This window comes from Cetorhinus maximus, chromosome 23 (assembly GCF_964194155.1).
Source record: "Cetorhinus maximus chromosome 23, sCetMax3.hap1.1, whole genome shotgun sequence".
In the NCBI taxonomy this organism is placed as follows: Eukaryota; Metazoa; Chordata; class Chondrichthyes; order Lamniformes; family Cetorhinidae; genus Cetorhinus; species Cetorhinus maximus.
The window spans coordinates 17,023,287-17,049,320 of NC_135901.1; the positions used below are offsets into that span (position 1 = coordinate 17,023,287).

A 26,034-nucleotide genomic window follows, 5' to 3' on the forward strand; every position below is an offset into this window, starting at 1 on the left:
ATGTTTGGAGGATTGCAACGGCTGGACTGAGGGTCCAAGTCACTTGTTGCAGGAAGACAACTGTTGGTTTCACCCTGGTGCCTCAGTTTGCTCTGAGTTTCAACATGTACACGTGTCCGTCCAGCAAATGTCTGCGGGTGCAATGCTTTCTGCTCAATCATGAGGAACATCTGTCTTATCCTTGCGAGATGAAATTGAACAAACTTTACTCAGTATTTGTTCCGTTATTCTATATTTAATATTAATAGTTGATCTATTATTGATGCCTTCATTTGAATTGAGACTCTCTGAAATATATACCAACCTCGAAATTCAAACATGACTGATATCCGAAAGAATGCCAGTCAACAGGTAATGCAAACCATGTGGTGCTCTTTTAAAATTGAGCACAGTGAGCTTTTAAACAAAATCCAAAAATTTTACTGGGAGCAGTTTTGAGAATGATACGTTCATTATATTTGATCCCTCTTTGCTCCAGGTGAGAAGCCTTCTGGGGCCTTAATCACGACCATGTAGAAGACAGGGGGGAAGCCAGCAGATCTGCACTGCGCCTCGTTTTCCACGACTCCCACGGTCGTTTTTCCTGATACCCTATTCTGAAGACCGATTATTTAAAGGAGTGATTCTGTACCAGTTCTGTCATTTCCTCTGGTTCAATTGCAGCGTCACTAATGCCTGTCCTTGTGCACGCACTTTAGCATGAGACATCTTTGAGACGGTGAGTAATTACGTAAATCTGCATCGAAAACCCACTAAATTCTGTTGCTGACCGGACGAACTGCTAAAACGCGTGCCGAGTCAAGAAAACGAACATCTATTTCTACTCAGTGTGTCATGAAATTTCAGCGTTTCTGATTTTGCTGCATTCATTTTAAGGCCCAGGTAAGAGCAAAAGCACCATGCCTGTAGCATGCGAGATTCAGGTAACATTCAACAACAAACCTGACATACACAAATTTTCCTCTCTCAAAATTGGCAAGCTTGGATAATGTTTCTAACTGGTTTCAAACCGGTGATTTTTCGCGTGTGACGCGAACGTGATAACCAGTACACCACAGAAACATTGGCCAGACATAACTGCAGTGAGCCTATCTGGAATGTTAAACTGTGCTATCACGCAGCAGCTCTCTGGCTCTTTGGATGGGAGAAATGCAATTCAGCTGCCAGAATTTGGAATGCTGCAGGCAGATTCATATCACAATGTCATCATAAAATGGCATAGCACCATGTACCCATACCATGGCCCTTCCATCATCCTGTCTCAGTCAGCTTTTTAAAAGTGCCAACGAATTAACCCCAGTTTCCTTCTCTCTATTAGTGAACTTCTTATTTTTTTGCATATCAATTAATTGCATCATTCCCTTTTGAAAATGGAGTTTCTGCAGATTCCATGCCTAGTTTGCCTGAATTAACAACGTTTCCCTCAACCAATGCCATGAGCGTTTAGGCTTGTGTTCCTTACATAGCTATGCATATGAAAATTATTTACTTATCTCTTGATTTCATATCGAATTGACGAAAGTGCTTCTATTTCTCATCACATGCCTGATTATTTCTGAGTTATTTACACAATCTAAATACATTTGCTCCACGACTCGTTAATCGAGGGTGTTATTTCACGCAGAAAAATGATTGCTACCATTAAACAGAGCCCTGCCAGGATCACATGCTGAAATAGGCCGTTTCTTTCAGTTGGTTTAATATAATTTTGTTCTGGGAATGTAATTTTACAGAATATATGTTTTTTTAGGAAACAGGATAGTGCTGATCCACCAGAATGTTTGGAGGAGTCCAAGCGTTAGACTGAGAGGTCATGTCGCTTGTTACAGGAAGACAACTCTTGGTGTCCACCTAGTGCTTCAGTTTGTTTTGAGTTTCATAATGCAGAAGGCTCGGTCCTGCAAATATCTCAGGCAACAATGTTTTCTGCTCAATCATTCGGAACAGCCTTCTCATCAGAAGACGAAATTCAACAAACATTTCTCAGCAATTTTTTATGTTATTCAACATTCAGTATTAATATATTTGACATTGATGCCCTCGGTTGACTTGAGACTCTCTGAAATATACAACAACATCGAAATGCAAACTTGACTGGCAAATAAAAGAATGCCAGACACCAGGTAATGCACCTGATATGGGTCTGATTTGAGAGGCAGTCCAACAGTCAGCATTGCAACAAAATCAAAGAACTTTACAGGGAACAGGCTTGAGAATGATGCGGTGAATAGATCTGAACACTCTTTGTCTGTCTTTGTGAGCACACGTTACAATGAGACACCTTTGACATGGTGAGTAACTGTGTTAAGCTGCATCGAAAGACGTGCTGATTTTGCTGCATGCATTTTATGACCTCGGTGAGAGCAAATGCATTATGCCTGTAATATATGAGATTCAGGTAAGCTTCAACGGTGCAAATTATCCTCACTATTGAATGAGTAAGTTTTCATAATGTTTCTGCCCGGTTTCGAACCGGGGACCTTTCGCGTGTTAGGCGAACGTGATAACCACTACACTACAGAAACTGCCGTACATTTATGGAGCTTGTCTGCAATGCTAAACTGCGCTGTAACACTGCAGCAATCTGGGTTCGTGCTGCAGAGAAATTAAATACAGCTGCGATTCTCAGGAACGCTGCAGCGAGACTGATGTTACAACGTCATCATAAAATGGCCTAGCACCATGTATCCATGCAAAGGCATAAGGGGCCCTTCCATCATCCGATCCGAGGCACACTAAACGAGCGCACTAATTAATTACAATTTGCTTCTCTCTCTTAGTGAACCAGTTTTTTCCTCTCTTTCATTAAATTGCTGAATTCCCTTTTGAAAAAGTCGTTTCTGCAGAATCCACGCCTGGTTTCCCTTGATTCACAAGGTTCACTTGACGATTTGGACTTGGGTTCCTAATATACTTCGCCAGATGAACATGATGTAATTATGCAATTGATCTCATCGAATTTGCGAAAGTGTTATTTTTTTCAACCTTTCTATTTTTACAATCTCATTACTTTTGCTCCACAGCCCTTCAATCGAGGGTGCGATATTACAGAGGAAAATGTTTGTTTCGGAGTTTAACAGGGCCCTGCCAAGATTGCATGCTTCAATTGTTCGTTTACTTCATTTGATTTGAAATAATTTTGTTCCTGGACCGGAATCTTACAGAGGATAAATATTGGTGTAACAAACAGGGCAGTGCTGAGCTACCAGAATGTTTGGAGGATTCCAACGGCTGGACTGAGGGTCCAACTCACTTGTTGCAGGAACTAACTGTAGGTTTCACCCTGGTGCCTCTGCTTGCTCTGAATTTCAAATGTACACGTATCCGTCCAGCAAATGTCTCCGGGTGCAATGCTTTCTGCTCAATCATGAGGAACATCTGTCTTATCCTTGCGAGATGAAATTGAACAAACTTTACTCAGTATTTGTTCCGTTATTCTATATTTAATATTAATAGTTGATCTATTATTGATGCCTTCATTTGAATTGAGACTCTCTGAAATATATACCAACCTCGAAATTCAAACATGACTGATATCCGAAAGAATGCCAGTCAACAGGTAATGCAAACCATGTGGTGCTCTTTTAAAATTGAGCACAGTGAGCTTTTAAACAAAATCCAAAAATTTTACTGGGAGCAGTTTTGAGAATGATACGTTCATTATATTTGATCCCTCTTTGCTCCAGGTGAGAAGCCTTCTGGGGCCTTAATCACGACCATGTAGAAGACAGGGGGGAAGCCAGCAGATCTGCACTGCGCCTCGTTTTCCACGACTCCCACGGTCGTTTTTCCTGATACCCTATTCTGAAGACCGATTATTTAAAGGAGTGATTCTGTACCAGTTCTGTCATTTCCTCTGGTTCAATTGCAGCGTCACTAATGCCTGTCCTTGTGCACGCACTTTAGCATGAGACATCTTTGAGACGGTGAGTAATTACGTAAATCTGCATCGAAAACCCACTAAATTCTGTTGCTGACCGGACGAACTGCTAAAACGCGTGCCGAGTCAAGAAAACGAACATCTATTTCTACTCAGTGTGTCATGAAATTTCAGCGTTTCTGATTTTGCTGCATTCATTTTAAGGCCCAGGTAAGAGCAAAAGCACCATGCCTGTAGCATGCGAGATTCAGGTAACATTCAACAACAAACCTGACATACACAAATTTTCCTCTCTCAAAATTGGCAAGCTTGGATAATGTTTCTAACTGGTTTCAAACCGGTGATTTTTCGCGTGTGACGCGAACGTGATAACCAGTACACCACAGAAACATTGGCCAGACATAACTGCAGTGAGCCTATCTGGAATGTTAAACTGTGCTATCACGCAGCAGCTCTCTGGCTCTTTGGATGGGAGAAATGCAATTCAGCTGCCAGAATTTGGAATGCTGCAGGCAGATTCATATCACAATGTCATCATAAAATGGCATAGCACCATGTACCCATACCATGGCCCTTCCATCATCCTGTCTCAGTCAGCTTTTTAAAAGTGCCAACGAATTAACCCCAGTTTCCTTCTCTCTATTAGTGAACTTCTTATTTTTTTGCATATCAATTAATTGCATCATTCCCTTTTGAAAATGGAGTTTCTGCAGATTCCATGCCTAGTTTGCCTGAATTAACAACGTTTCCCTCAACCAATGCCATGAGCGTTTAGGCTTGTGTTCCTTACATAGCTATGCATATGAAAATTATTTACTTATCTCTTGATTTCATATCGAATTGACGAAAGTGCTTCTATTTCTCATCACATGCCTGATTATTTCTGAGTTATTTACACAATCTAAATACATTTGCTCCACGACTCGTTAATCGAGGGTGTTATTTCACGCAGAAAAATGATTGCTACCATTAAACAGAGCCCTGCCAGGATCACATGCTGAAATAGGCCGTTTCTTTCAGTTGGTTTAATATAATTTTGTTCTGGGAATGTAATTTTACAGAATATATGTTTTTTTAGGAAACAGGATAGTGCTGATCCACCAGAATGTTTGGAGGAGTCCAAGCGTTAGACTGAGAGGTCATGTCGCTTGTTACAGGAAGACAACTCTTGGTGTCCACCTAGTGCTTCAGTTTGTTTTGAGTTTCATAATGCAGAAGGCTCGGTCCTGCAAATATCTCAGGCAACAATGTTTTCTGCTCAATCATTCGGAACAGCCTTCTCATCAGAAGACGAAATTCAACAAACATTTCTCAGCAATTTTTTATGTTATTCAACATTCAGTATTAATATATTTGACATTGATGCCCTCGGTTGACTTGAGACTCTCTGAAATATACAACAACATCGAAATGCAAACTTGACTGGCAAATAAAAGAATGCCAGACACCAGGTAATGCACCTGATATGGGTCTGATTTGAGAGGCAGTCCAACAGTCAGCATTGCAACAAAATCAAAGAACTTTACAGGGAACAGGCTTGAGAATGATGCGGTGAATAGATCTGAACACTCTTTGTCTGTCTTTGTGAGCACACGTTACAATGAGACACCTTTGACATGGTGAGTAACTGTGTTAAGCTGCATCGAAAGACGTGCTGATTTTGCTGCATGCATTTTATGACCTCGGTGAGAGCAAATGCATTATGCCTGTAATATATGAGATTCAGGTAAGCTTCAACGGTGCAAATTATCCTCACTATTGAATGAGTAAGTTTTCATAATGTTTCTGCCCGGTTTCGAACCGGGGACCTTTCGCGTGTTAGGCGAACGTGATAACCACTACACTACAGAAACTGCCGTACATTTATGGAGCTTGTCTGCAATGCTAAACTGCGCTGTAACACTGCAGCAATCTGGGTTCGTGCTGCAGAGAAATTAAATACAGCTGCGATTCTCAGGAACGCTGCAGCGAGACTGATGTTACAACGTCATCATAAAATGGCCTAGCACCATGTATCCATGCAAAGGCATAAGGGGCCCTTCCATCATCCGATCCGAGGCACACTAAACGAGCGCACTAATTAATTACAATTTGCTTCTCTCTCTTAGTGAACCAGTTTTTTCCTCTCTTTCATTAAATTGCTGAATTCCCTTTTGAAAAAGTCGTTTCTGCAGAATCCACGCCTGGTTTCCCTTGATTCACAAGGTTCACTTGACGATTTGGACTTGGGTTCCTAATATACTTCGCCAGATGAACATGATGTAATTATGCAATTGATCTCATCGAATTTGCGAAAGTGTTATTTTTTTCAACCTTTCTATTTTTACAATCTCATTACTTTTGCTCCACAGCCCTTCAATCGAGGGTGCGATATTACAGAGGAAAATGTTTGTTTCGGAGTTTAACAGGGCCCTGCCAAGATTGCATGCTTCAATTGTTCGTTTACTTCATTTGATTTGAAATAATTTTGTTCCTGGACCGGAATCTTACAGAGGATAAATATTGGTGTAACAAACAGGGCAGTGCTGAGCTACCAGAATGTTTGGAGGATTCCAACGGCTGGACTGAGGGTCCAACTCACTTGTTGCAGGAACTAACTGTAGGTTTCACCCTGGTGCCTCTGCTTGCTCTGAATTTCAAATGTACACGTATCCGTCCAGCAAATGACTCTGGGTGCAATGCTTTCTGCTCAATCATGAGGAACATCCGTCTTATCCTTGGCAGCCGAAATTAAACAAATCTCGTTCCGTATTTGTTCCGCTATTCTATATTTAATATTAACATTGTATCTGTTATTGATGCCTTCATTTGAATTGAGACTCTCTGAAAGATGCACCAAACTCGAATTGCAAACATGACTGATAGACAAAAGAATGCCAGTCAACAGGTAATGCAAACCATGTGGTGCTCATTTGAAATTGAGCACAATTAGCTTTTAAACAAAATGAAAGAAATTTAATGGGAGCAGTTTTGAGAATGATGCGTTCATTATATTTGATCCCTCTTTCCTCCAGGTGACAAGCCTTCTGGCAGCTTAACCATGACCATGTAGCAGACAGGAGGGAAGCAAGCAGATCTGCACTGCACCTCGGTTTCCACGACTCCCTCGGTCGTTTTTTCTGATATTCTATTCTGAACACCGATTATTTAAAGGAGTGATTCTGTACCAGTTCCGTCATTTCCTCTGGTTCAATTGCAGCATCGCTTGCGCCTGTCCTTATGCGCGCGCTTTAGCATGAGACATCTTTGAGACGGTGAGTAATGATGTAAATCTGCATCGAAAACCCACTAAATTCTGTTGCTGACTGGACGAACTGCTAAAATGCGTGCCGAGTCAAAAAAGGAACATCTATTTCTACTCAGTGTTTCAAGAAATTTCAGCGTTTCTGATTTTGCTGCATTCATTTTAAGGCCCAGGTAAGAGCAAAAGCTCCATGCCTGAAGCATGTGAGATTCAAGTAACATTCAACAACAAACCTGACATACACAAATTTTCCTCTCTCAAAATTGGCCAGCTTGGATAATGTTTCTGCCCGGTTTCAAACCGGTGATTTTTCACGCGTGAGGCGAACGTGATAACCACTAATCTGGGTCTCTGTTGTGGAGAAATGAAATACAGCTGCTATTCTCAGGAACGCTGCAGCAAGCTGATGTAACAATGTCATCATAAAATGGCTGACCAGAATCTTACAGAGGATAAACATTTGTGTAACAAACAGGGCAGTGCTGAGCTACCAGAATGTTTGGAGGATTGCAACGGCTGGACTGAGGGTCCAAGTCACTTGTTGCAGGAAGACAACTGTTGGTTTCACCCTGGTGCCTCAGTTTGCTCTGAGTTTCAACATGTACACGTGTCCGTCCAGCAAATGTCTCCGGGTGCAATGCTTTCTGCTCAATCATGAGGAACATCTGTCTTATCCTTGCGAGATGAAATTGAACAAACTTTACTCAGTATTTGTTCCGTTATTCTATATTTAATATTAATAGTTGATCTATTATTGATGCCTTCATTGGAATTGAGACTCTCTGAAATATATACCAACCTCGAAATTCAAACATGACTGATATCCGAAAGAATGCCAGTCAACAGGTAATGCAAACCATGTGGTGCTCTTTTAAAATTGAGCACAGTGAGCTTTTAAACAAAATCCAAAAATTTTACTGGGAGCAGTTTTGAGAATGATACGTTCATTATATTTGATCCCTCTTTGCTCCAGGTGAGAAGCCTTCTGGGGCCTTAATCACGACCATGTAGAAGACAGGGGGGAAGCCAGCAGATCTGCACTGCGCCTCGTTTTCCACGACTCCCACGGTCGTTTTTCCTGATACCCTATTCTGAAGACCGATTATTTAAAGGAGTGATTCTGTACCAGTTCTGTCATTTCCTCTGGTTCAATTGCAGCGTCACTAATGCCTGTCCTTGTGCACGCACTTTAGCATGAGACATCTTTGAGACGGTGAGTAATTACGTAAATCTGCATCGAAAACCCACTAAATTCTGTTGCTGACCGGACGAACTGCTAAAACGCGTGCCGAGTCAAGAAAACGAACATCTATTTCTACTCAGTGTGTCATGAAATTTCAGCGTTTCTGATTTTGCTGCATTCATTTTAAGGCCCAGGTAAGAGCAAAAGCACCATGCCTGTAGCATGCGAGATTCAGGTAACATTCAACAACAAACCTGACATACACAAATTTTCCTCTCTCAAAATTGGCAAGCTTGGATAATGTTTCTAACTGGTTTCAAACCGGTGATTTTTCGCGTGTGACGCGAACGTGATAACCAGTACACCACAGAAACATTGGCCAGACATAACTGCAGTGAGCCTATCTGGAATGTTAAACTGTGCTATCACGCAGCAGCTCTCTGGCTCTTTGGATGGGAGAAATGCAATTCAGCTGCCAGAATTTGGAATGCTGCAGGCAGATTCATATCACAATGTCATCATAAAATGGCATAGCACCATGTACCCATACCATGGCCCTTCCATCATCCTGTCTCAGTCAGCTTTTTAAAAGTGCCAACGAATTAACCCCAGTTTCCTTCTCTCTATTAGTGAACTTCTTATTTTTTTGCATATCAATTAATTGCATCATTCCCTTTTGAAAATGGAGTTTCTGCAGATTCCATGCCTAGTTTGCCTGAATTAACAACGTTTCCCTCAACCAATGCCATGAGCGTTTAGGCTTGTGTTCCTTACATAGCTATGCATATGAAAATTATTTACTTATCTCTTGATTTCATATCGAATTGACGAAAGTGCTTCTATTTCTCATCACATGCCTGATTATTTCTGAGTTATTTACACAATCTAAATACATTTGCTCCACGACTCGTTAATCGAGGGTGTTATTTCACGCAGAAAAATGATTGCTACCATTAAACAGAGCCCTGCCAGGATCACATGCTGAAATAGGCCGTTTCTTTCAGTTGGTTTAATATAATTTTGTTCTGGGAATGTAATTTTACAGAATATATGTTTTTTTAGGAAACAGGATAGTGCTGATCCACCAGAATGTTTGGAGGAGTCCAAGCGTTAGACTGAGAGGTCATGTCGCTTGTTACAGGAAGACAACTCTTGGTGTCCACCTAGTGCTTCAGTTTGTTTTGAGTTTCATAATGCAGAAGGCTCGGTCCTGCAAATATCTCAGGCAACAATGTTTTCTGCTCAATCATTCGGAACAGCCTTCTCATCAGAAGACGAAATTCAACAAACATTTCTCAGCAATTTTTTATGTTATTCAACATTCAGTATTAATATATTTGACATTGATGCCCTCGGTTGACTTGAGACTCTCTGAAATATACAACAACATCGAAATGCAAACTTGACTGGCAAATAAAAGAATGCCAGACACCAGGTAATGCACCTGATATGGGTCTGATTTGAGAGGCAGTCCAACAGTCAGCATTGCAACAAAATCAAAGAACTTTACAGGGAACAGGCTTGAGAATGATGCGGTGAATAGATCTGAACACTCTTTGTCTGTCTTTGTGAGCACACGTTACAATGAGACACCTTTGACATGGTGAGTAACTGTGTTAAGCTGCATCGAAAGACGTGCTGATTTTGCTGCATGCATTTTATGACCTCGGTGAGAGCAAATGCATTATGCCTGTAATATATGAGATTCAGGTAAGCTTCAACGGTGCAAATTATCCTCACTATTGAATGAGTAAGTTTTCATAATGTTTCTGCCCGGTTTCGAACCGGGGACCTTTCGCGTGTTAGGCGAACGTGATAACCACTACACTACAGAAACTGCCGTACATTTATGGAGCTTGTCTGCAATGCTAAACTGCGCTGTAACACTGCAGCAATCTGGGTTCGTGCTGCAGAGAAATTAAATACAGCTGCGATTCTCAGGAACGCTGCAGCGAGACTGATGTTACAACGTCATCATAAAATGGCCTAGCACCATGTATCCATGCAAAGGCATAAGGGGCCCTTCCATCATCCGATCCGAGGCACACTAAACGAGCGCACTAATTAATTACAATTTGCTTCTCTCTCTTAGTGAACCAGTTTTTTCCTCTCTTTCATTAAATTGCTGAATTCCCTTTTGAAAAAGTCGTTTCTGCAGAATCCACGCCTGGTTTCCCTTGATTCACAAGGTTCACTTGACGATTTGGACTTGGGTTCCTAATATACTTCGCCAGATGAACATGATGTAATTATGCAATTGATCTCATCGAATTTGCGAAAGTGTTATTTTTTTCAACCTTTCTATTTTTACAATCTCATTACTTTTGCTCCACAGCCCTTCAATCGAGGGTGCGATATTACAGAGGAAAATGTTTGTTTCGGAGTTTAACAGGGCCCTGCCAAGATTGCATGCTTCAATTGTTCGTTTACTTCATTTGATTTGAAATAATTTTGTTCCTGGACCGGAATCTTACAGAGGATAAATATTGGTGTAACAAACAGGGCAGTGCTGAGCTACCAGAATGTTTGGAGGATTCCAACGGCTGGACTGAGGGTCCAACTCACTTGTTGCAGGAACTAACTGTAGGTTTCACCCTGGTGCCTCTGCTTGCTCTGAATTTCAAATGTACACGTATCCGTCCAGCAAATGACTCTGGGTGCAATGCTTTCTGCTCAATCATGAGGAACATCCGTCTTATCCTTGGCAGCCGAAATTAAACAAATCTCGTTCCGTATTTGTTCCGCTATTCTATATTTAATATTAACATTGTATCTGTTATTGATGCCTTCATTTGAATTGAGACTCTCTGAAAGATGCACCAAACTCGAATTGCAAACATGACTGATAGACAAAAGAATGCCAGTCAACAGGTAATGCAAACCATGTGGTGCTCATTTGAAATTGAGCACAATTAGCTTTTAAACAAAATGAAAGAAATTTAATGGGAGCAGTTTTGAGAATGATGCGTTCATTATATTTGATCCCTCTTTCCTCCAGGTGACAAGCCTTCTGGCAGCTTAACCATGACCATGTAGCAGACAGGAGGGAAGCAAGCAGATCTGCACTGCACCTCGGTTTCCACGACTCCCTCGGTCGTTTTTTCTGATATTCTATTCTGAACACCGATTATTTAAAGGAGTGATTCTGTACCAGTTCCGTCATTTCCTCTGGTTCAATTGCAGCATCGCTTGCGCCTGTCCTTATGCGCGCGCTTTAGCATGAGACATCTTTGAGACGGTGAGTAATGATGTAAATCTGCATCGAAAACCCACTAAATTCTGTTGCTGACTGGACGAACTGCTAAAATGCGTGCCGAGTCAAAAAAGGAACATCTATTTCTACTCAGTGTTTCAAGAAATTTCAGCGTTTCTGATTTTGCTGCATTCATTTTAAGGCCCAGGTAAGAGCAAAAGCTCCATGCCTGAAGCATGTGAGATTCAAGTAACATTCAACAACAAACCTGACATACACAAATTTTCCTCTCTCAAAATTGGCCAGCTTGGATAATGTTTCTGCCCGGTTTCAAACCGGTGATTTTTCACGCGTGAGGCGAACGTGATAACCACTAATCTGGGTCTCTGTTGTGGAGAAATGAAATACAGCTGCTATTCTCAGGAACGCTGCAGCAAGCTGATGTAACAATGTCATCATAAAATGGCTGACCAGAATCTTACAGAGGATAAACATTTGTGTAACAAACAGGGCAGTGCTGAGCTACCAGAATGTTTGGAGGATTGCAACGGCTGGACTGAGGGTCCAAGTCACTTGTTGCAGGAAGACAACTGTTGGTTTCACCCTGGTGCCTCAGTTTGCTCTGAGTTTCAACATGTACACGTGTCCGTCCAGCAAATGTCTGCGGGTGCAATGCTTTCTGCTCAATCATGAGGAACATCTGTCTTATCCTTGCGAGATGAAATTGAACAAACTTTACTCAGTATTTGTTCCGTTATTCTATATTTAATATTAATAGTTGATCTATTATTGATGCCTTCATTGGAATTGAGACTCTCTGAAATATATACCAACCTCGAAATTCAAACATGACTGATATCCGAAAGAATGCCAGTCAACAGGTAATGCAAACCATGTGGTGCTCTTTTAAAATTGAGCACAGTGAGCTTTTAAACAAAATCCAAAAATTTTACTGGGAGCAGTTTTGAGAATGATACGTTCATTATATTTGATCCCTCTTTGCTCCAGGTGAGAAGCCTTCTGGGGCCTAAATCGCCTCCATGTAGAAGACAGCAGGGAAGCCAGCAGGTCTGCACTGCGCCTCGGTTTCCAAGAGTCCCTGGGCCATTTTTCCTGCTACTTTATTCTGAAGACCGATTATTTAAAGATGTGATCATTTCTTCTGTTTCAATTACACGATAGCTTGCGCCTGTCCGAATGAGCAGACTTTACTATGAGACGTCTTTGAGATCGTGGGTAACGATGTAAATCTGCACAGAAAACCCATTAAATTCTGTTGCTGTTCGGACAAACTGCTAAAATGTGCCGAGTCAAAAAATGAACATCTATTTCTATTCAGTGTGTCATGAAATTTCAGCGCTTCTGATTATGCTGCACTCATTTTAAAGCTCAGGTAAGAGCAAAAGCACCATTTCTGTAGCATGCGAGATTCAGGTAATATATAACAACAAACCTGAATGACGCAAATTTCCCTCTCGAGATTAGTGAGATAGGATAATGCTTCTGCTAGGGTTTCGAATCATGGGCTTTTAACGTGTGAGGCGAACGTGAAAACCACTACACGACAGAAACACTGGGCAACCACCACGACAGTGATCTTATCTGGAATGTTAAACTGAGCTGTCACTCAGCAGCTGCCTGGCTATTTGGTTGGGAGAAATGGAATTCAGCTGCTAGAATTTGGAATGCTGCAGACAGACTCATATGACAATGTCATCATAAAATGGCATAACACCATGTATTCATACAAGGGCCCTTCCATCATCCTGTCTCTGCCAGATTTTTTAAAGAGCAAGCAAATTAACTTCAGTTTCCTTCTCTCTTTTAGTAAACCTGTTATTTTTCTGAATATCAATTAATTGCACAATTCCCTTTCAAAATGGAGTTTCTGCAGATTCCGTGCCTCGTTTGCCTTAAATGACATTGTTTCCCTCACCCAATGCCGTGAAGATTTAGATTTGTGTTCCTTACATAGCTATGCATATGAACATTATTTACTTTTCCTCTTGATTTCATGTCGAATTGACGAAAGTGCTCATTTTTCTGATCAAACATCGCATTATTTCTGAGGTATTTACACAATCTAATTACCTTTGCCCCACGACTCATTATACCAGGGTGTTATATCAAGAGGAAAATGATTGCTACAGTTAAACAGAGCCCTGCCAGGATCACATGCTGAAATAGATAGTTTCATTCAGTTGGTTTCATTTAATTTTGTTCTGGGAATGTAATTTTACAGATTATATTTTCCTTTAGGAAACAGGGCAATGCTGATCTACCAGAATGTTTGGAGGATTCCACTGGTTAGACTGAGAGGTCAGGTCACTTATTACAGGAAGGCAACTCTTGGTTTTCACCTGGTGAAACAGTTTTTTTTAAATTTCATAATGCAGAATGCTCGGTCCAGCAAATGTCTCAGGCAGCAATGCTTTCTGCTCAATCATTATTAACACCCTTCTCCTCCTCAGAAGACGAAATTCAACAAACTTTACTCTGAATTTATTTTACGTTATTCAACATTCGGTATTAATATATTTCTATTTGATATTGAAGCCCTCGGTTGACTTGAGACTCTCTGAAATATACAACAACATCGAATTGCAAACGTGACTGGCAAGCAAAAGAATGCCAGACACCAGGTAATGCACTTGATATGGGTCTGATTTGAGATTTAACACAACAGTCAGCATTTCAACAAAATCATCAAAGAATTTTACAGGGAACAGGTTTGAGAATGATACATTAATTATATTTGTTCCCTCCGTGAGCACACATTGCTATGAAACATCATTGACATGTTGAGTAACTGTTAATCTGCATCGAAACACCCATTAATTTCTGTTGACTGAACAAACTGCTAATATGTGAGCGCAGTGAAATATGAACATTTATTTCCACTCATTTTGCTGCATTCATGTTATGACCTCGGTGAGAGCAAATGCAATATGCCGATAACATAGGAACTCAGGTAAGTTTCAATGATGCAAATTATCCTAATTATTTAATGAGAAAGTTTTAACAATGCTGTTGCCCGGTTTCGGACCGGGGACTTTTCGCGTGTTAGGCGAATGTGATAACCACTACACTACAGAAACTGCCATGGCTGCAGTGAGCCTGTCTGGAAACTGTGCTCGAACGCAGCAGCACTCTGGGTCTCTGTTTCGGAGAAATGGAATTCAGCTGCTCTTATGGGAACGCTGCAGCGAGGCTGATATAACAATGTAATCATAAAATGGCCTAGCACCATGTATCCATACAATGGCAACAGAGGCCCTTCCATCATCCGATCTCAGGCCCCTTTTTAAACGAGGAAACTAATTAATCACAATTTGTTTCTCTCTCTTAAACAAGTTTTTTATTCCTCCCTTTCATTAAATTGCTGAATTCCCTTTTGAAAAAGTCATTTCTGCAGAATCCATACCTAGTTTCCCTTAATTCACAAGGTTCACATGACGATTTGGACTAATATACTTTACCATATGAACATGATGTAATTATGCAATTGATCTCATATCTAATTTACGAAAGTGTTCTTTTCTCTGATCAAACATCTCATTATATCCGAGTTGATTTATACAATCTTATTACTTTTGCGCCACAACCCTTCAATCAAGGGTGCTATATTACAGAGGAAAATGTTTGTTAAGGAGTTTAACAGAGCCCTGTCAAGATCGCATGCTTCAATAGTTTGTTTCCTTCATTTGGTTTGAAATAATTTTCTTCCTGGACTGGAATATTACAGAGGATAAATATTTGTGTAGAAAACAGGGCAGTGCTGAGTCACCAGAATGTTTGGAGGTTTCCAATGGTTGGACTGACCAGGGAAGCTGACAAGCAAGCCTTCAAAATCACTGATGATCATTTCTTTACCTGTTACTGCCCTTCAGTTCACTGACACTGCCGACAGGTTTCTCACACAAAATGGTTTGTTTGTTTAACGTTTGGTCACCGGCCATCGAGCTCAGGCCATGATGGAGAAAGCATTGACTCCGAACCACCTGGGTCCACCATCACCAGCTCCGTGTTCTCCTGTCCATCATTCTTGTGTCAGTTAATCCATCCTGCCTCGCTCTCTATCACAGATCTTCCGTTTTGTTCTTTTTACGGAGTGACTCCTGACTTTTCAATCAGCTGGAAATAGCAGGCAGTGAGAGAAACAGAGTTAATGTTTTTTTTCCCTCATTCGTTCATGGGATGTGGGCATCACTGGCTAAGCCAGCATTTATTGCCCATCCTTAAATTGCCCATTTTTTCAGGGGGCAGTTAAGAGTCAGCCACATGTAGGCTAGTCCAGGTAAGGACAGCGGATTTCCTTCCCTAAAGGACATTAGTGAACCAGATGGGGTTTTGCAGACTTTTAATTCCAGATTTTTGTTGAATTCAAATTTCACCACCTGCTATGGTTGGACCACCAGAGCATTACCCTAGATCTCTGGAATACCAGTCCAGTGAAAATACCACTATGCTACATCAAAACTGGTAAATGCTAGAGATGTAACAGGTTTGAAACAGATACAGAGGAGAGGAGGAAAGAATAAAAGAGAAGGTCTGTGGTAGGTTGGGAGGGGCAGGGGAGATGGAGGGGGCAGCGGACTGGTATTGTCACTGGGCTAGTATTCCAAAGGCCCAGGGTAGTGTTTGAATCTCACCATGGCAGGCGGTGAAATTTGAATTAAGTCTAAATGATGAAACCATCAATTGTCATTAAAAACTCATCCAATTCACAAATGTCCTTTAGGAAATCTGCTGTCCTTACCTGGTCTGGCCTACATGTGAATCTAGATGCACAATAATGTGGTTGACTCTGAAATGGCTGAGCAAACCACTCGGTTCTCAAGAGCAATTAGGAATGGCCAATATAATGTTGGCCCAGCAGTACTGCCTACATCCCATGAATGAATGAAAAAAGCACAAAAGGGATGATGATGCCATTCTGTATCAATCAGTTCTCTCTGCTCTCAGTTCTGTCCCACACTGAAAACTCTTAATCCTTCCCCTCCGTTACCCGGGACAAACATTTCGTTCTTCACTGTGACTTGGATAATTTCAGGTGCAGTTCCTTAATTTCCTTCCTGTAATCTTATGAATTAGACCATTCTCAACTGATCGGATGTGGACCCGATGCTATCAGCCCTCCAGGAAGTGACTATTCTAATTCTGTGACTCTGAGCAGTTCTGTTGGTGCAGGGGCTTGAGTGGAACTTGTCACTTTTAAACTGTCATAAGAACATAAGAAATAAGAACAGGAGTAGACCATTCGGCCCTCAAGCCTGCTCTGCCATTCAATAAGGTCATGGCTGATCTTGTGTTTCGATTTCCATATTCCCATCTAACTCCGATAGCCTTTGATTCCCTTGCCTAACAAGAATCTATCTACCTCTGACTTAAAAATATTCAATCATCATTCATTGCATATCAGACCCGCACCTACAAACTGCTCTCCCACTCTTCCAGTGAAGAAAAGAGCAGTTTTCACTCCTAACCCAACAACTGTGATGTTAACAAAGCGGGATGGAGACAGACTCCATTTAAATGCGGTGACACTACTGGAGGAATGGAGAGCCGGGCTTCACTCCGGAAAACAGCAGCAATGTTTAAAGTTAATAATCTGAATCTGTGCTTGATGTATTAGGAGGTTTAGCCCATATTGGAGTACCTTGCATCCCAGGGATGGGCAGTAATCTGCTGATTGAAGTTGCTGTCACTGCTTTCTGTTCGCAGTGGGTGATTGGTGAGGGTGGGGCAAAATCCTACTGCTTTTCCTTGTCTCACTCACGATGGAGCAGGGAAGACAGAATCGTTGATGGATTTGTTGCCCTGTCTGAAATGTAGCTTTGACCGACTGTTGGTGATGGAGATCATGCTGCAGGAGCCTTCAATAATCTTACACAAATCAGCTGGCAAATGCAGCTTTGAGGGAAGCTTTCTGAACCATCAGGACTGGAAATGGAAACAAGTGATAGATTCTGTCTAGTTTCAGTGTGTACAGACTGTAGAGGGAAAGAGCTAATGTCACATGGCTGTAAGGTATTACATACAGTTAATATTTAACAATAAAGATCAATTATTGCTCACACTTAAAATATGTTTTGATAATGCTTCTGCCTGGTTTCAAACTGGGGACCCAGGAACTCTAGTTCCTATTTCTTATGATTGATAATCAATGTATATCGATAAACCTGTAGCAGACCTATATACTCTACATTTTAATTGGATTTATCAGATGCGTGCACCACTATGAGCTGGGTTGTGGACTGTAATGTCTTCACTCTTCTCTGGTGATCTTCTCCAGAAAGGCTGGTGTAGATAGAATCACTTGGTCTGCCAGATACAGTCACTGTGAGAATGATAATGGAACAATTTTCTGTCAAATGTTCAGTGACACCCGATCACTTACCGAGTGATTATGTAAAAATCTAATTCAAAAAATCACAGCCACTGCCAATGAGGGAGGGAAGGAAGCAGCAGAGGCAGCTGATCAGATTGTCCCAATCTTAGTGACAAAGAAGCTCCATGATCTCCTCACACTTGTTGTTGGAGGTGAGGATGGAGGGGACAGGGGTGAGAGAGAGCACTTCAGAAGGAAGTAACTTGGGTTAGAAATATTGAAAAGACTCAAGACACTGTGTGTTTAACACAAAGCTAATCTAATTGACCTTTATCTACAATATCAGCCCGAATAACTGGGCTGGAGTTTATTAATATCATCAGAAATAGACCCCAATACACATAATTCAGTTCTGGATGTGATTAACAGCAAAATCCAACCATTGTCATTACTTGTGAACTTGCTGGTGTCTCTGCAGTGTAGATAAATAAGCAAATCCCTTCCCACATTCAGAGCATGGAAATAGTCTCTCCCCAGTGTGAACTCGCTGATGTGTCAGCAGGTTGGATAACTGGGTAAAACCCTTCCCACATTCAGAGCAGGTGAACGGACTCTCCCCAGTATGAACTCACTGGTGTCTCAAGGTTGGATGGGTGGGTGAACCCCTTCCTACATTCAAGGCAGATGAATGGTCACCCCCCCAGTGTGAATTCGCTGGTGTACAATGAGTTGAGATGATCGCTTGAACCCAGTCCCGCAGTGAGAGCACCTGAACGGCCTCTTCCCATTGTGAACACTTTGATGAGGCATCAGGTCCTGGGGGCTTTTACAACACTTCCCACAGTCTGGGCATTTAAAAGGTCTCTCGTCTGTTTGAACTCGCTGGTGTGTCAGTAGATGGGATTGCTGACTGAATCCCTTCCCACACATGGAGCAGGAGAATGGCCTCTCATCACTGTGCCCATGCTGGTGTCTCAGCAGTTTGGATGACTGAGTGAATCCCTTCCCACACACAGAGCAGGTGAACGGCCTCTCCCCAGTGTGACTGTACTTGTGCGTAGTGAGTTGAGACAACCACCTGAACCCAGTCCCGCAGTGAGAGCACCTGAATGGTCTCTCGTCAGTGTGAACACGTTGATGGCGCGTCAGTTCCATGGAACCTTTATAGCACTTCCTGCAGTCCGGACATTTAAAATGTCTCTCCTCAGCGTGAACTCGCTGGTTTGTCCGCAGGTTAGATGACTGAATGAATCCCTTCCCACACTTAGAGCAGGTGAATGGCCTCTCCCCAGAGTGAACTCGCTGGTGTCTCAGTAAGGTCGATGACTCAGTGAATCTCTTTTCACATAGAGAGCAGGTGAACGGTCTCTCTCCAGTGTGAACTCGCTGGTGTGTTAACAGGTGGGATGACTGATTAAATCCCTTTTCGCACTTGGAGCAGGTGAAGGGTTTCTCCCCGGTGTGAACCTGCTGGTGTCTCAACATGTTTGAAAATCGAGTGAATCCCTTTTCACACACGGGGCAGGTGTACAGCTTCTCCCCGGTGTGACTGTATCGATGAATTTCCAGATCAGAGGGATAACTGAATCCCTTCTCACTGTCCCCACATTGTCCACATGGACTCTCCCTGTTTCGGTTACAGTTGAACATCCCCAGTTTGGTCAATCGGTTGAATCCACATCCACACGCGGAACACATGTTAAGGTTTCTCTGCGCTGTGAATGCTGCTCTCTCCTTCCAGTTTGCTGATGATATTCAGTCCTGATGAATCGAATGGCTCGGTTAGATTGTAGTAATGTCCATTCTCATCTTCGCATCTACGAATCCTCTCCCTGTAAAACAAGTTTGCATCAGCAATTACTGGAAAAAATTGAGAAACTGAGGATGGACAGTTTTCTCGCTTTGCATTATTTTTGTTCCTTCAAAACCTGCTCTCCATGCTCTTGGTGTTGCAATCAGTCTCTCTCACAATGTCTTTGCCCCTTTTAATGACAACAACACAGAGGGACAGTGTCCCTTTAAATATGCCGATCATCTGCCGGCGCCATGCATACTCAGTCAGCTCAAACTAACCGGGCCGGCACTGTGCCTGCGCATTGGAGTCATAGAATTATACAGCACAGAAACAGGCCCTTCGGCCCATCGTGTCCATTCTGGCCATTAAGCACCTATCTATTCTAATCCCATTTTTCGGTATTTGGCCTGTATCCCTGTATGTTATGGCGTTTCAAGTGTTCATCTAAATACTTCTTAAACGTTGTGAAGGCTCCTGCCTCTACCACCCCCTCAGGCTCCAACCACCATCTGGGTGAAAAAAATATTCCTCAAATACCCTCTAAACCTCCTTCCCCTTACCTTAAATCTATGCCCTCTGGTTATTGATACCTCCGCAAAGGGGAAAAGTTTCTTCCTATCTACCCTATCGATGCCCCTCATAATTTGTACGCCTCTATCAGGTCCCCTCTCGGCCTTCTCTATTCTGAGGAAAACAACCGCAGCCTATCCAGTCTCTGAAACGCTCCAGCCCAGGTAACACCCTGGTGAATCTCCTCTGCACCCTCTCCAGTGCAATCACATCCTTCCTATAGTGTGGGTGACCAAAGCTGCACACAGTCCTCCAGCTGTGGCCAAATAGTGTTTTATCCAGCTGCAACATAACCTCCCTTGGGCTGGGGAAGGCGGCCGTTGACAGAAAGTGAGTTTTCCCAAACCAAGTGAGTGAGCTGGATGATGGGGGGGAAGAGGCGGATGGAGAAAGAATCAAATTAAATACAAAACCGGAGAGTCCAACTGGGGCTCGCAGGAGCGGAGCGGATAAGACAGCGGCACTCGGAAGTGACGACATAATGATGCTTTGGGGGCGGGGCCTGGGCTGGTGAGTGACGTGCGTCTGGACCAATAGCAAGAGCGCGGGCAAAGGTTGAGGGACCGAGTGGGCGGCAGGTCCGCCGCTGGGCGTGCATTGTGACGTCAGCAGAGGGCGCGGCCTCAGCCCGGAAGCAAAATCCTGCGGATGCTGCAAAAGCTGAAATAAAAATCGAGAATGTGAGAAATGCTCAGCAGGTCTGGCAGCTTCTCCAGGGAGAGAAACAAAGTCAACCTTTCAGCTCTAGAAGTTCAAGAGGTGGGGTAAAAAACAAAAGCGGGCAGGTCTGTGGAAGGCAGGAGAGATTATTCAGCGAAAGGGATGATGGTGCAAGGCAAAATGAGATGGTGATAAAGAAAATAGAAAAATTCCCAACACTGGAGAAGGCTATTCTGTATCTAACTGGTGCTGTACCTGTCCTGGGGAGTAATTGACCTTTATCCTCCACTTAAACAACCTCCTGCTATTACATATCCAACTTCCATCAAGCTTAACCCTTCATTTATACCTCCGTAACATCACTCGTCTCCTCCCCCCTCTCAGCTCATCTGCTGCCGAATATCTCATCCATGCCTTTGTCACCTCCAAACTCGACTATTCCGACACACTCTGGCTGGTCTCCCACATTCTGCCCCCTGTAACCTTGGGTCATCCAAAATTCTGCCACCCCATGTCTTAACTCACAGACAGACCCTCCTTCTCCACAATCCCCTCCTCTAATTCTGGCCCCCTGTGCATCCGCCATTTCAATCACTGCACCATTGGTGGTCGTGCCAAGAAGCCCTAGAATAGACTGCAGGGCATGATGGGAGAAGGGAGAGAAACTGGAGAAAGATGTGAGTTGACGGCTCAGGTAAGGAGGAACTTTGGAGACAGTTTGGCCCGGTGCACTAGTATAAGGGAGGGAAGCAGCAGAGGCAGCTGATTGGATTGTTTCAGTCTTAGTGACAAGGAAATTCCATGATCTCCTCATACTTGTTGGAAGGTGAGGATGGAGGAGACGGGGAGTGGGAGAAACCTTCAAAAGTAATGTGCTAGAAATATTAGAAAGATTCAACACAATGTATTCAACACAAAGCTGATTTATTTGACTTTTATCTAAAATATTAGCCCATGTAACTGCGTTGGAAATTATTAACATCAGTAGAAACAGACCCAATGAACACGGTTCAGTCCTCTGTGATTTCCAGCAAAATCCAATCACTCTAGTTACTTATGAATTCGCCGGTGTCTCATCAGGTTGAATGACTGTGTGAATCTCTTTCCACACTTGGGACAGATGAACGGTCTCTCTCCAGTGTGAACTCGCTGATGTGTCAATAGGGTGGATGACTGAGTGAATCCCTTCCCACAGTTGGGACAGGTGAACGGCCTCTCCCCGGTGTGAACTCACTGGTGTACAGTGAGATCAGATGATGTCTTGAACCCAGTCCCACACTGAGATCACCTGAATGGTCTCTCGTCAGTGTGAATACGTTGATGGCGCATCAGTTCCCCAGAACTCTTAAAACAGTTTCCGCAGTCCAGGCATTTAAAAGGTCTCTTATCAGTGTGAACACGTTGGTGGGACATCAGCTCCCTGGAATTTTTATAGCACTTTCCGCAGTCTGGGCATTTCAAAGGTCTCTTATCAGTGTGAACACTCTGGTGATTCAGCAGGGTGGATAACTGAGTGAATTCCTTCCCACAGTCAGAGCAGGTGAAAGGTCTCTCTCCAGTGTGAACTCGCTGGTGTGTCAGCAGGTTGGATGACTGAGCGAATCCCTTCCCACAGTCAGAGCAGGTGAATGGCCTCTCGCCGGTGTGAACTCGCTGGTGTTCAGTGAGTTGAGATGACTGTCTGAACCCAGACCCACAGTGCAAGCACCTGAATGGTCTCTCGTCCGTGTGAACACGTTGATGGAGCATCAGGTCCCGGGAACTTTTAAAGCACTTCCCACAGTCTGAACATTTAAAAGGTCTCTCGTCAGTGTGAACTCGCTGGTGTGTCAGCAAGTCAGATGACCGAGCGAATCCTTTCCCACACTTGGAGCAAGTAAATGGTCTCTCCCCAGTGTGAACTCGCTGGTGTCTCAACAGGTTGGATGACTGAGCGAATCCCTTCCCACAGTCAGAGCAGGTGAATGGTCTCTCACCTCTGTGAACTCGCTGGTGTCTCAGCAGACTGGATGACTGAGTGAATCCCTTCCCACATACGGAACAGGTGAATGGCCTCTCTCCAGTGTGACTGCGTCGATGAGTTTCCAGGTCAGATGGAAATCTGAATCCCTCCTCACAGTCTCCACACTTCCACAGTTTCTCTCCACTGTGAACGGTGCTTTTTCCTTCCATGTTCAAAATCCGATGATATTCTGGTTACAACAAATTGGGCGACTCTCTCAGATTCTGATGTGATGTTTGGTTTGAGTTTCCTGACTGAAAAATTCTCCCCTTCTAATATCCTGTGAAATTGATTTAAAACAGAAAAAAAGGGAGTGAGAGAGAACCCACAGAAACACAAAGGCAGGTTGTGAAATTGAATTTAATGATTCTGGTAATTTTTGGGGCCAGAACTAGGAAAAAATTACCATGAAAGCTGTCGGATTTTTTGTAAAAACCCAACTGGTTCATTAATGTCCTTCAGGGAAGGGAACCTGCCTCCAGTCTGGGCTACACAAGACTCTGGCCTCTATGAGAACACTAGGGGAAGGTGGTGGCGTAGTGGTTTTGTCACTGGACTGGTAATCCAGCGATCCAGGGTAATGCTCTGGGGACCCGGGTTTCAATGCTACCACAGCAGATGGTGAAATTTGAATTCAATAAAAATCTGGAATTAAAAGTCTAATAATGACCATGAAACCATTGTTGTTTGTCGTCAAAACCCATCTGGTTCACTAATGCCCTTTAGGGAAGGAAATCTGCTGTCCTTGCCTGGTCTGGCCTACATGTGACTCCACACTCACAATGCGGTTGACTCCTAAATGCCCTCTGAACAAGGGATGGGCAATAAATGCTGCGCTAGCCAATGACACCCACATCCAATGAATAAAGAAAAAGAAATAGGAGCAGGAGTAGACCATAAGCCCCAGTGAGCCTGCTCCGCCATTCAACATGATTGTGGTTGATCACAGAATCGTTACAGTGCAGAAGGAGGCCATTTGGCCCATCGAGTCTGCACTGGCTTGCTGAAAGAGCATTCTACCTTATCCCACTACCCTGCCTTATCCCCGTAGCCTCACACATTCTCTCTCTTCAGGTAGCAATCCAATTCCCTTTTGAATACCTCGATCAAACCTGCCTCCACCATCCTCTCAGGAAGTTCGTTCCAGACTCCAACCATCCTCTGGGTAAAAAACAAAATTCCTCACATCACTTTTACTCCTTTTGCCCATTGTTTTGAATGTGTGCCCTCTAGCTCTTGACGCACTCATGAGTGTGGCAACAGTTTCTCACTATTTACTCTGTCCATACCCCTCAGAATCTTGAATACCTCTATTAAGTTTCCTCTCAGCCTTCTTTTCTCCAAGGAAAACAGACCCAACCTCTCCAATCTACCCACGTAGCTACAGTTCTTCATCCCAGCAATCAAGAGTTAATCAGTGGGGTGGGGAGGCCAGACAGGAAAGTGGAGTTGATGCCACAATGAGATCAGCCATGATCTTATTAATGGTGGAACAGGCTCAAGGGGCCAAATGACCTGCTCCTAATTCTTGTGATCTTATGAGACAAAGTCCCGTCTTCACACTGAGGATACCGTCCATCATGTTGTGAGGCACTATCACTATGCTAAATGAAATAGATTCAGGATGGATCTCGATATAAATGGGCATCCATGAGGTGCTGTGGATCATCAGCAGCAGCAGAATTGTATTCAGCCAAAATCTGTAAGCACATGGCCCACATATCCCTTACTCTACCATTACCATCAAGCCAAGGGACCAACTCTGGTTCAACATGAACTGCAGGAGAACATGTCAAAAGCAGCACCAGGCATTCCTAAAACTGAGATTCCCATCTGGTGACCCTATACCATGAGACTACATGCATTCTAAACAGTGGAAGCAGCATGCTTGAGACAGGGTGAAGCAATCCCAAAAACAATGGATCAGATCAAAGCTTTGCAGTCCTGGCACATCCAGTCAGGAAAGGTATGGATAATTAAACAACTAACAGGAAGAGTAGGCTCCACAAACATCACCATTCTCAATGATCCCAGCATATCAGTACAAAAGACTGGGTTATGTGTTTAGTGATCCCGGGAGTGTTACCAATACCTTCCCTGGATCCCGAGGCTAGGACAGACAATCTGGAAGGTATAGGGAGCTGGGACTTGTCTGTGAGAGTAATTGAAGGCATGAGAACTGAAATAATCTAGAGTTAGAAAGGAGAAAAGACTCCAAAAATGGAGCAGTTTGCAACTGGACATCAATTAATCTTCTCTCATGTTGGAGAAATGAAGGTCTAGATAGTGTGCCTGAAACAATATTAGTTCATCTTGGTCTTTAACACCACTTTCTCACACGCTCCCCATTTCCCTCGAATACCTGAGACACCAAAAATCTCTCCATCTCAGCCTTAAATATATTTAAAGATGGAGCATCCAGAGCCCTCTGGGATGGAGAATTCTATGTGACAAGAGAAAAAGAGAGAGAGAAGTGGGAGAGACACAGAGAGAAAGAATGAGAGAAATGGGATAGAGAAAGAATGAGAGAAATAGAAGAGCACAGGAGGGACAGAAGCTGGGGGGAGAAATGGGGGCAATGGAAAGGCATTTTAGAGACTGACAACTGAACCACAATTTGATAGAATCTCCCAAACCCTCAACCTCCACCATCTAGAAGGACCAGCATAGCAGGTGTATGTGAACACCATCACCTCCAACTCACACACTGTTCTGACTTGTCTGATATCCAGGACTGGATGAGCAGAAAGTTCCTTCATTCAACTTTTGGAAAGATGAAAGTCATTGTCTTCAGTCCCCAATACAAACTCCACTCCCTAGCCAACGGCTCCATCCTTCTCCCTGACAACTCTCTGAGGATGAAACAGACTTTTCAAAGCTGTGGTGAAATATTTCACCCCAAGATGAGCTTCCAACCACATATCCACATCATCACCAAGACCACCTGTTTCCACCTCAGTAACACCACCCGACTCCACTCTAGTCACAGCTCGTCTGAAACTGTCATCCATTCCTTTGTTATTTCTAGGCTTAACTCTGGCTGGAGGTTCTAGATTCAGGGGACAGTCTCAAAATAAGGAGCAGGCTATTTGGAACTGAGGTGAGGAGGAATTTTTTCACTCAGAGGATGGTGAATCTTTGGAATTCTCTGCCCCATAGGGCTGTGGAGGCTCAGT

At 43.1% G+C, this 26,034-nt stretch overlaps 3 protein-coding genes and 3 non-coding genes across 6 annotated transcripts in view; 2 read left to right on the top strand and 4 right to left on the bottom strand.

The window, feature by feature from the left end:
- LOC144696999 (uncharacterized) overlaps positions 1-26,034 on the top strand; it is a 608,705-nt gene that overhangs the window by 274,718 nt on the left and 307,953 nt on the right. The window lies entirely within an intron of this gene.
- Positions 1-26,034, top strand: part of LOC144697121 (uncharacterized) — a 392,678-nt gene that overhangs the window by 229,164 nt on the left and 137,480 nt on the right. The gene's annotated exons all lie outside the window — the stretch shown is intronic.
- Positions 2,453-2,525, bottom strand: trnav-aac (transfer RNA valine (anticodon AAC)). Its single transcript has one exon. It is a non-coding gene; the product is annotated as a tRNA-Val (tRNA).
- trnav-aac (transfer RNA valine (anticodon AAC)) lies at positions 5,661-5,733 on the bottom strand. The gene has a single exon. It is a non-coding gene; the product is annotated as a tRNA-Val (tRNA).
- On the bottom strand, positions 10,072-10,144 carry trnav-aac (transfer RNA valine (anticodon AAC)). The gene has a single exon. It is a non-coding gene; the product is annotated as a tRNA-Val (tRNA).
- The window catches only part of LOC144697096 (uncharacterized), a 470,203-nt gene continuing 465,940 nt past the window's right edge, over positions 21,772-26,034 (bottom strand). Inside the window, exon 2 of the mRNA XM_078568913.1 lies at positions 21,772-23,127. Within this exon, the coding sequence (XP_078425039.1) occupies positions 22,141-23,028 (888 nt within the window). The 5' untranslated portion in view covers positions 23,029-23,127 and the 3' untranslated portion in view covers positions 21,772-22,140. The remainder of the gene's footprint in view (positions 23,128-26,034) is intronic.